Here is an 11,703-nt window from a genome sequence, read left to right as displayed (position 1 = left end):
ATGATTGCACAGAACACTAAAGTAGGCGTCAACTTCTCTCCGCAATTGACGCGATAAAGAGGCAGATTCTCGAAGCCGTTACGCTGCGTAGGTTTCTTGCCGCCCCCACTTACGCAATTTACGTATTGCGGCCTATTCCACATCGTTAGTAAGGGGAGGAAATGGCTACGCCAGCCAAGAAAAGGAAGACGAATTTCTCAGAGCAGGAGGTGGAAATCATCCTGGAAGAAATGGAGAAGCAGAAACACATCTTGATTAACCATTACAATGCTGGAGTGCCACTGCTGACCAAAACCAATGCCTGGTATGACATCTTGAAGCGGGTGAACGCCATCAGCACGTGCCACCGTGAGCTGGCGGAGGTGAAGAAGAAATGGTCGGACCTAAAGACTGAGGTTCGACGAAAAATGTCACAGGCGCGTGCCACGGTGGAAGGCGAAGGTGATGTGGGCACCCCGCCGGTGATGCTCACCCCTCTGCAACAGCGGATATGCAACTTATTAGGCGAAAGCGCCATCCTCAGCTTACCTGCCCCAGAATGCCCAGCCGAAATACCCACCCAAGTGTCCATCAGTTCCCCGGGCACAGTAACACTGTCACAAAGTGAGTGCGCCACTTTCCTTACATTACGAAAACCCTTTTAAGATGCCGCCAATTTCTGTATTTATTTTCTGAGGTTTTCATTTTTTTATCTCCTTTTTGCCAAGAGGCGTAACTTTAAAAAAAAATTTTTTTAAGGTCTTGTTTTTTTGTTTTTGTAGCTTTGAGTGACACCATTCATATGTGGCTTCAGACAGTCTCCTGCCTCCTGCTTGTGATAGGTTTCTCCCTGTTAGCTGTTACAAAGCAGGAGGCAGAGACAGACAAATACTGCATCTCTTACGATATCGTTTAATATACTACAAAATAATTCCAACTGTGATGAAAAAAAACCAAACAGAACAAAATTCAATTCCGTGTTATTGTTTGTGCTTTTGTTTTTACGGCTGAGAAAATTACTTGGGAATCTGATTCTTCAGGTTAGCACTATGATGGCGATACCAAACTTGTACTTTTATTTATTTACTAATGGTTAAAAAAATGAGAACTTTGTAAAAAAAGAAAAAAAAATTTGCTTGTGTACCCACTTTTTAACAGCTTGTTTTCTGTGAGGTGAAATGTAGTTTTTGTACGATGTTTTGATCACTTTTTATTCCATTTTTGGGTGGACGTGTGGTGAGTGAAAACCTCCATTTTTGTGTTTTGATCCCCTTTTTCTTTAGATTGTTCATCTTATAGGTTAATTCATTTTATATTTTCATAGTACAGAATTTTATGGACACTTCGATGCCTAATATGAATATCTTGTTTTTTTTTATTTTCTCATGTTATTTTTTTTATTGATATAAAAAAACCTTTTTTTCTTGTTGCAATTTCCTAATTTTTTAGTCCACCTAGGGGAGTTTGAACCTGTTTGATTGCTTGTATTATATACTGCAATACTTTATTATAGAAGTTTATAGTCAAAGTAAGGATCTTGCCTGTGGCTGAGCTTCATGGGTGTACCAAGATGGGTGCGACGGGGATCTTCAAGACTCTCCCAGCTCCCATACTAACACAACGGCAATCAGTGGCAACCATTTAATCGCCAATGTCTTAGATTGATCGCTGTGATTGGAGCTATTAGCTTCAGTGGACCATATAGATGCAGATGCTGGCAGTATAGTAGAGCTGGCACCCACCCCACCATTTATCGCGCAGGCTCAGCACCTGATCAGGCTTTATATACCTTGATCCGACCTGTCATATCACAGGTCCTCAAGGAGTTGATCCATATTTTTTTTAACCTTTTGTGCTTACCCATCTTTCCTTTGGTGATTGTACCACCCTCTCAGGGGCGTAGTTTAGTGGATGCACAGGTAGCAGTGATAAATGATAGGTGGGGGCCCAAATACTGTCTGTCTAGGAGCTTCACTTCTGCACCCTTTGTTTAATAATTTTGCCAGTTTTATAAAATGTAATCCATATTCAGTAGCCTATAGAAAATCAGACTTCAATCTGTAGGTATCCATCTGTTGTAAAACTACAACTCTCAGCATGCCCCAACCATCTGCATTGGTAGCTGCAGTGTAAACATTTTCGTATAAGCTTCCAATTATCATTGATCCTGGAGGAGGGCTGCAACAAAAAAAAAAAACTTCAGGAAAATGTTAAATTCTTAAATAAAAGGAGGGGATTTACGCTGCAGAGGTTTCCCATTGAAAAACTCGTCAGATTTGTCGCCTCATAAAAAAAACTCTGTGTGAACATGGCCTTAGAGTTGGAGTTTTGCAAAATTGGAGACAACTGTTTCATAGTGTATTGACTATTGCACACATTTCCAAAATTGGCTGTCTGGACTTGCTGAGACTTGTAGTCAGCTAGAAAGCCATAGGTTGAAGACCACTGATATTGAAGATCTCTTCCATTGCAGTCTGTCAGGGAATGCTGAGAGTTGTAGTTTAATTCTAGAAGCACCTGTCCGTTTTCCTGACAGTAGAAAATGATCTTAGGAAATGCTGGTATTCTTCATGGAAAACCAATTCCATAGCACGCTTTCTTCTAACTGTGCATTGTGCTGTTCCTCTGTTTCTCCTAGAGTTAAAAAAATAATCTGACAACTGGGTGTTACCAATTGGAGGCGTGTCCGCACAGTCTGACATTGTCCAATCAGTTCTCACAATGTAAGGACATGCTTCTCTGACATGGATTACACGGTAACGCCCAGTTGGCAATTAATCATTTTCTTGGAGGAATAACCAAGGAATGGTGAAACACAGAATTACAAGAAAAGATTCTCCACAATTGTTCTTTCATGAAAAATATAAGTATTTAGTGCGACAGACCTGTCAGGGGAGTGAACTGGTTCTCATTATCACTAGCAAATCAGATGCGATAAGACAAATATATTGCGCCATTCATCTCTTGGCTAAATGATTGTAAAGGCAATGAGGATGCTGTAAAATTGGCATTCCAGCGCTTCGCCAATCCTATGCATGCCAGATATCTAAGACTAGATATGAGTTTTAATTTTCTAGAAACAGCGCCACTCCTGTCCAAGGGCTTTGTCTGGTATTGAAGTTCAGCTCCAGTAAGTTAAGATGCATTACCAGCCGCAGCCTATGGACCAGAGTGGCACTGTTTGCTTTTTCTAGCTTTTTAAGTACAAGAGTTCTCACTTTTATGTGCGTCACGTGATCTTTTTCCTTTTGCTTTCAGTTCCTACAGAAACGACCTATCACACCTTAGAGGAAAACGTAGTGGAGTACTGCACCGCTGAAGCCCCGAGTAGTGAGACCCCGGTAGAAATAATCTCACCTTCTGCAGAAGTCACTGGAAAACCTCAAGAACTGAAGAATCGAATTGCTCTAAACTCCGCGCGGCTTTTGCAAGAACAGAGAGTGACGAACCTACACGTGAAGGAGATCGCCCAACACCTGGAGCAGCAGAACGACATCCTGCAGATGATCCGCAGGTCTCAGGAAGTCCAGGCCAGTGCCCAGGAGAGGCAAGCGCAGGCTATGGAAGGGACTCAAGCAGCGCTGGGCGCCCTCATTCAAGTGCTGCGACCGATGATCAAAGATGTTCGGAAGTTCCTACAAAGCCGAATCGTAGACCCATCGGCCACCAATGAAGCTGGTGAGCCTGGAACTCCGAATGGACAGTCGAACACTATCAGCCAGTGATTGGAAATGACAGTGAATCACCGATATATCAACATTGTGGCAAAAAATGGTAACTCGGGTATAGACTACTCGGTTGTTTGATTGGAAAAAAAAGGACATTTTATCAAAATGTTAGTGTTTTAAGAATAGAATTGATTAATAGTAAAATTGTAGGAACTCTGCTTTTATGATCCTGAGCCCTTCATGAAACGAGTACAATAGAAGTCACTTTTTGAGACTTCAATCAACTATTGCTGTTTTATCACTGTGCAGTTTTTATAATAAAATCTTTCATCTATTATTGTAGTATTTGTATATTAATTTATTTAGCGTTACCGTACCAGGGCACAGGGGGCGCTCTCGCTGGCTGTTTTGGAAACCATTATATTGTTTGTAAATAGTTGCAATCCAAATTTTCCAGCTACCATTATAAACTTCGTTAATTAGCAAAATCCACACACTTTCTGCTGTTTGCAATGAACCAGTGAAAGAAGAACAGTGTAAATAGCTAAACATAAGTAATGTAACAAGGGGTTTCTTCAACTTCAACATAAAATATCACTTTTTAGGAATTGTGCACTCTCAGAATTATCCACCGCCTTCGTGATAAGTCTTTAGTTCTTAGTTGAGCCACTCCGGCTGTTATTACCTGCCGTCAACGTGATGCATAACCAGGTATCAACTTATGGTAGTTCCCTGAGGGATCTAAGTCAATTCCTCATGGGTGATGGCCTCCAGGTTTCCAATAGTCTTGAATTGTCAGGAGGAAGGTCCAAAAAATTAGGAGAAAGGATCATTGCCCTACACAAGCAAGATTAAGGCTACAAACAGATACAGAGACATTGAACGTTCCTAGAGATACAACGGGAAGCAGAGATCACAAATTATTGGAACACTTGGCTACACTACTTGGACATGGCAGAAAGAGAGAGTTTTCAACGGCTGCCATCAGATTCCTCAGGAAGCAGGTGGTCAAAAGCCCTTGAGAGCTTGCAAAAGACCTGCGGCAAGATTTGTTGGCGGTGGGCTCTGAGGTTTCAGTTTGCACAGTAAAGTGCATACTAAATGCTAAAAGTCTCTATGCCCGAACTCCAAGACATTACTTCTACTGATCCAAAAAACAAGAAAAGTCACTCCAATTGTTACCTGTCTTGGCTTTCACGCTGATCCGTGCATCTTCCCTCTCCTGCTGCTGGCCCTCTTTGCTCTCCAATGTGTTGGGTTATAATGTTAACGCAGCATGCACCATTGAAGTTATCTACCCCCATTCAGGCTGCTGCACGTCACCTGAGTATTGTAGTCGCAAGTGCGATTTTTGAGCTGCGCTAGCTGACTATCCCAACTCTGCTGAGCTTTGCTGCTTCAGGGTGCTGTCTGCACATATGGCTCAGATACATTAAAGTGCCTGTCCACATGCCATCCAGCATATACAGCTATGATGCTCCACGTCCCAATTCTCATCCTGACTTATGGTTTAGTGAATCCCCGGGTGAGCCATATCAGAATACTCAAGCCATCAATTCCAAAGGTGCATCGGCATCAGCACCATGGCCGTTGGATACTGAGGATTTACCTGAACTGGTTGTGCAACTTGCTGTGAGTCAACTGTAGGTCATGAAGGCAGTGTGTGACCTCTTAGCCTGTATAGACTCATTGCCTCAAGTACCTTTTATTTCACCTCCAGTCATACAACATCTTCCTCAATCCTTCTTTCGGCCTTAATATAACTGTGCAGGGAAGGAGATCCTGAGGCCTGCGGTTGTGATTTTATTAGGCTGCTTTCACATTGCGTTCAAGCACCCGTTCGTTGACCCCGTCAGAGCTTGCATCCAAACCTCCCAACGTGAAAAAACGTGATTATGGCGTATGCACTGACGAGCCATAGACTGTAATAGTGCCAACAGAGCGAATGTGTGCTCTGCCATGCATCATCTGCCATGCGTGCCCGTCTCCAGTAGGCGTACCCTCCCGAAAATTATGCATGACAGAGCACTCGTTCGCTCTGTTGCCACTGTTAGTCTATGGCTCAGTCAGCGCATAAACCAAAATCCGATTGAATCCCGATGGGGTTAAGGAACAGGTGCCTTAATGCAATGTGAAAGCACCCTTAACCAATACGTCGCATATTTTGAACTTTACCTACAGCAATTTTTTGCGGTCAAAAGTGGCCAATATTTATTCTTTGCTCATTTAGTGATGCCTTATAATATTCTACAGGAAAGATATATATCTTGGTACCGTGTTAGCCAGTAGATAGAAAAATATTTAAAATTGTGAGTCCTCAGTGGTTGATACCTTTTAATGGCTAACTGAAAAGATGGTAACAAATTGCAAGCTTTCGAGACTACTCAGGTCTCTTCATCAGGCATAGAACTGGACTCTTGGTGAAGGTTCAAGCATGGAAACCCCGGGCTCTTGGTGAAATAGGAAGGATCTTCTTGAGGTTAACGTTCTCCTCTGGTTGTGTCTTTGTTTATCATGTTCGGTTATTTTTGATTTTTTTTTTTTTTAAGAAACCTTTATTGATTCCAGAGCTGCAGAAAAATTATTTGATGTCACTTTAGCCAAAAGGCTAGAAGTTCCTTTAGTTTTTGTTTTTATGTACACTTCTGAAACTTATCTCTTCAAATGGCTCCACAATTCTGGCCACATCAAATTTCGAACAGATAAGGTGATTCTATAAGTAGGAGCATTTCATGTTCAAGACATTTCTTTGCTAGTTTTGCCACTTACTGATGCATCAGTGTTTTTGGGACGTCCACATACAAATTAGACTAATGTCATCCAAGACTACTGATGTTGACACATTCGTCCGACAGTTTAAAGTGTATGCAGGCCCCAGACAACTGATTGCCTAGGAGATGTTGATTGGACATATCTGATTTTGGATTGCCGATTATTTTGTCCTACAGAAGAGAAAACAGGAACGTTCCCGTGTATGGAAGAGTTGGCCAAGATGGTCGCTGACAGAACAATTGGCCGAACCATTGTTTGGCTGACAGCCATCTAATGTGTCTTGGGGCTTTTAGGCTTCATGCCCTGGTTATTGATTAGACAATCGACCAAATGGTTGAAATTATATTGTCTTCCAAATTACCTCCAAACTCTATCTCCACCACCATCTCCTCCAATATGCAGATTCCCTATCAATGCCTTTTGTAAAAAGAAAAAAATAAGGGCTGAAACTTTACTTCCTCATTTGGCTGTTTGACTACCCCAGTCCTCTTTGTCCTGGGACTAATCCACCCAGAAGAAAAGTATATACTTTATGACTTCCAAAGATTAAAGCAATGTCTGCTAATATTAAAGAAAGTTTGGAGAAGGGATTCATCCAGCTGGAGATGAGGGGTCTATTGGACCGTTCGTACAGTATCTGGGGTTAAATATAATCACCTCAAACAACCGTTGACCCTCATTTCAAAACTCGTTGGATTACGTGTACCCATATCTTCACTCAATTAGACCTACCTGGAGCCTAGAACCTGATCCATATAAAAGAGGGTGACAAATGGAAAACTACATTCAGTACCTAGGATGGTCATCGTGAACACCTCGTCGTGCTTTTTTGATTGTGCTAACTTTCTGCCGTATTTCAGCATTTTGCTAATGAAATCTGTGTCGTTCTACTGTAGTATGTTCTTGTCTACATGGATGATAGCTTAATCTTAATCTTCTGCAAATACTCAGCGTTATGGAGACTGCGACAAAATCACCGTAATGTCAAGCTTGAAAAATGCCTTTTTGAGCATCATGAATTACCATTTTTGGACTATATGATCTCTTTTGGTGGACTGCGTATGACCTGTGAGAAAGTCTCTGTTTTTCTGGACTGGCCACAGCGTGTGGGCCTCAAGACATTTCAAAGATTCCTTTTCTTCGCCAAATATTGTCAGCAATTCATCAGGAGCTATTCTCAAGTTATAGCTCCTGTTATGGTCAACAGAAATGGTCAAATGCAGCGCATGGCAGGCTGTAGACAAAGAAAGGACTTTTTTTTAAAAAAGTGAAAAACTCAGGGAAGCAACAGGAATAAAGTAAGAACAAAAACTGGTTACTTTTGACCTGTTCCTCTTTAAGGCCTGCTGCCGCCTTTGACCTGCCTGTCATGGTTCCCAGGCATAACTTCAGAGGCTATCTGTAGAAAATGCAGATGTGTGAATGGGGCCTTAGGATAGGTTTTCACACTGCAGTAATCTTGCTGCCATGATGCAACTAAGGCCGCAGATAAATTTTACCAGAAATTCACAGTTTTCAAATTCAAACTAGCTCAAACACCCCAAAAAACAAATGTCCATTAACAATTTAAAAAACGTGCAATTTTATCGTAAAACCACATGCTGGCACAATTTCAGACATGTCATGGTGGCAGTGTAGTAACATAGACTATGAGTATGGGTTATTTTGATGAGAAACCCCCTTTAAATGACAGATCAGCTTTATACAACATTTGGCTCTGATTAATATTTGTCATAGGACAACAATGCAACATGTAATTTATCTGTGCTGTAAATAAAGTTGTAAGAGATTATTAAAGGGAACCTGTCAGGTCCTCCATGCCCTCCGAACCAGCAGCATTCGCTTATCTATGAGTAAATTCCTTGCCTAACCAGCCCTGTATAATGCTATTCAGTTTAAGTAATGTTTTTAAAAAAGCATTTATAAGATCTGCTTTTCCAATGCTAATTAGGGTTTTGACTAATTGATGGTGCGTTAGTTGCCCCAGACTAGTCTCCCCTAGTAATATGTATGTAAATGCTCCTGAGTATTTAAAGCATGAGGGACCTGTCAGGTTCCCTTTAACTGTGGTTACATGAAGAAAGAAAGAAAGAAAGAAAGAAAGAAAGAAAGAAAGAAAGAAAGAAAGAAAGAAAGAAAGAAAGAAAGAAAGAAAGAAAGAAAGAAAGAAAGAAAGAAAGAAAGAAAGAAAGAAAGAGTCCAATGAAGCATTTACATTAATTGCAATTCAAGCATCCACCACCTGGTGGCAGCGTAGGACTTGAAGATTTTCTTAAACGTTAGTTATTTTTCGAGCGGCAGGTGGCAGTATAAGATTGGAACAGTTCTAAATACATGCACTCAAGCTGTTTTGTACCATCTTTCGCTAAGTTCTTTGACTCTTTCCTTAAAAGGATAAGTAATACTACAGCTGATAATTGCACACAGGGCAGTTTCTAGCCCAAAAATGACACAGGGCGAGAGTAGGAAATTTCTCCCCCCCCCCCCCCCCCCCGGCACCGAAAATAATAAACATTATTTTTGTGGGCTTGAGTAATAAATAGAGAGCAGGCTTGTATCTTCCCTTTTTTTAATAAATTATAATTTGCCTTTAACTTATATAGAACTTGGGGAAAAGGGACAAGTATGCTAATTATTAACGGTGAGAACAAAGTTGTAGGTAAATAATATCTATTAATTATTTTGGAAACAGATCCTAAAAATTGTAGGTTGCAGATTTATGAGAAACTGACTCTTCTAGATTTAGCCGCTGCAAAAGCATTAATAGCTTCCGAATAATTCAGCTTTTCTGCCAGTTCATTTTCTAATTCCAGGTCACATTTACTAATCTCTTCTAAAAGGAGATTGGCGAGACTTTCCCCAGATGTATCAGTAGCAGGACGATAGCCAATAAAATGTTCCTTTATTGCTACGTGATCATCATCTATATCAACAAATCTTAAGGTGTATGACAACTGTTCAGTGTGACCTGCATCTTGTGTGCAGTCCAACATTATTGAAAAATACTTAGATCTTTTGGCTTTTTCTAGAATACATTTCTTCACCTGAGAGGCCATCAAGCAGATAATTTCATTTTGAATTAAATTTCCACAGTAATGTGTATGGATTTCCTGGGAAGTAATTCGTTTTAAATGATCTCTCATTACTGGTTCAAATTTTCCAAGAAGCTCTATAAGCCCAAGGAAATGTCCATTATTTGGTGTAAACAATGTATTTGACGATCCTCGAAAAGCTAAATTATTGGTTGCCAGGTATACAGTTACTGCCATAACTCTTTCCAACACTTCTCGCCTGGGTGAGGATGCCACCAGACTGCCAAAGATGAGGTAAGTCAGCTGGGCCCCCTCCCGGGTTTCATGCTGTGGGGCATGCCAAATCAGCATGCCCCAAGGGTGGTTGGGGGGGGGGCAGGTGTGGGGGTCCCCATCCAAAAAAAAAGGCTAGCCCAACCCATCCCATCCCTCAGACCCCCTCACCTGTTCAGTGTGTCAGTGCCCTCTGCCCTCTGAGTCTGAGCGCGCTCAGACTGCTAAATGGGGCTGCTGGGAAGGGAAGGACTAATCCATAGGCAGGGGGTGGGCATTTTTGCTATACTGCTACCACTGTCAGACTAGACTGCAGCCTGTCCTGTCCAGCATTGAAATTGGCAACAGCCAGGCAGCCTAGTCTGACAGTGATAGTGTGTGTGCTTAGCTCTTTGATCACTGTCTCAGGGAGCGCCCGTGCTCAGCCGAGAGCGCGGCGCCCCTGCTATCAGTGTGGGAGTGGCCGAGCTGCCTCATCCTGGCTGTTCATTCTCGCTGTTCATCCAGCGCGGAGCGGAGGTGAGTCATACCTCCCAACTTTTGAAGATGGGAAAGAGGGACAAAGTTTGCGGCGCGCTTTGCGCGCCGCGGCAAATTTTAGGCCACGCCTCTGACCACACCCATTCATAATTAGTCACACCCATATCCACATCCCAACCACACCCATTTAGCACTGCCGATCACACTGTTTCATATACAATAATTATAAACAAAAAAATATGGCCACACAGTGCCCCATACTGTATAATGGCCACACATGATGCTCCATACTGTATAATGAACACACATGACGCTCCATACTGTATAATGGCCACACATGATGCTCCATACTGTATAATGAACACACATGATGCTCCATACTGTATGACCGCACATGATGCTCCATACTGTATAATGACCGCACATGATGCTCCATACTGTATAATGACCCCACATGATGCTCCATACTGTATAATGGCCGCACATGATGCTCCATACTGTATAATGAACACACATGATGCTCCATACTGTATGACCGCAAATGATGCTCCATACTGTATAATGACCGCACATGATGCTCCAGACTGTATAATGACCGCACATGATGCTCCATACTGTACAATGACCGCACATGATGCTCCATATTGTATAATGACCGCACATGATGCTCCATACTGTATAATGACCGCACATGATGCTCCATACTGTATAATGGCCACACATAATGCTCCATACTGTATAATGACCGCACATGATGCTCCATACTGTATAATGACCGCACATGATGCTCCATATTGTATAATGACCACACATGATGCTCCATACTGTATAATGACATACAGGCACGCAGCTCACACACAGGCACGCAGCTCACACGCACGCAGCTCACAAACACATGCAGCTTTGACACAAATGCATCACACACGCAGCCATCACACACACACGCAGCCATCACACACACACACACGCAGCCATCACACACACACACACGCAGCCATCACACACACACACGCAGCCATCACACACACACACACACGCAGCCATCACACACACATGCAGCCATCACACACACACGCAGACATCACACACGCAGCCATCACACACACACACACACGCAGCCATCACACACACACGCAGCCATCACACACACGCAGCCATCACACACACACAGCCATCACACACACACAGCCATCACACACACACAGCCGTCACACACACACAGCCATCACACACACACAGCCATCACACACACGCAGCCATCACACACACACACACGCAGCCATCACACACACACAGCCATCACACACACACACCCAGCCATCACACACACACACACGCAGCCATCACACACATCACACACACACAATCTCCTCTGTGATGCAGGGGCGGCTGATGTCCATGTGCAGCTCTCTGCTGAAGTCTTCAGTCTCCTGCTCACAGCTCTGCACTATCCCGGCACCTCCCCCGTCTCTCCTTCTCTGCCGGGATAGCAGCTAAGA

At 42.7% G+C, this 11,703-nt stretch overlaps 1 protein-coding gene across 1 annotated transcript; it reads left to right on the top strand.

The window, feature by feature from the left end:
* The first annotated feature begins 58 nt into the window (after positions 1–58).
* On the top strand, positions 59–3,981 carry NAIF1 (nuclear apoptosis inducing factor 1). Its single transcript, XM_077283878.1, has 2 exons — positions 59–603; positions 3,238–3,981. Exons 1-2 carry the CDS (start codon positions 162–164, stop codon positions 3,702–3,704), a joined length of 909 nt encoding a protein of 302 aa, XP_077139993.1. The 5' UTR covers positions 59–161; the 3' UTR covers positions 3,705–3,981.
* The last annotated feature ends 7,722 nt before the right edge of the window (positions 3,982–11,703 follow it).

Source organism: Ranitomeya variabilis, chromosome 2 (genome assembly GCF_051348905.1).
Source record: "Ranitomeya variabilis isolate aRanVar5 chromosome 2, aRanVar5.hap1, whole genome shotgun sequence".
Classification (NCBI taxonomy): domain Eukaryota; kingdom Metazoa; phylum Chordata; class Amphibia; order Anura; family Dendrobatidae; genus Ranitomeya; species Ranitomeya variabilis.
Note: the sequence above shows the minus strand (reverse complement) of the source record. Positions and strands in the feature narration are given on the sequence as shown.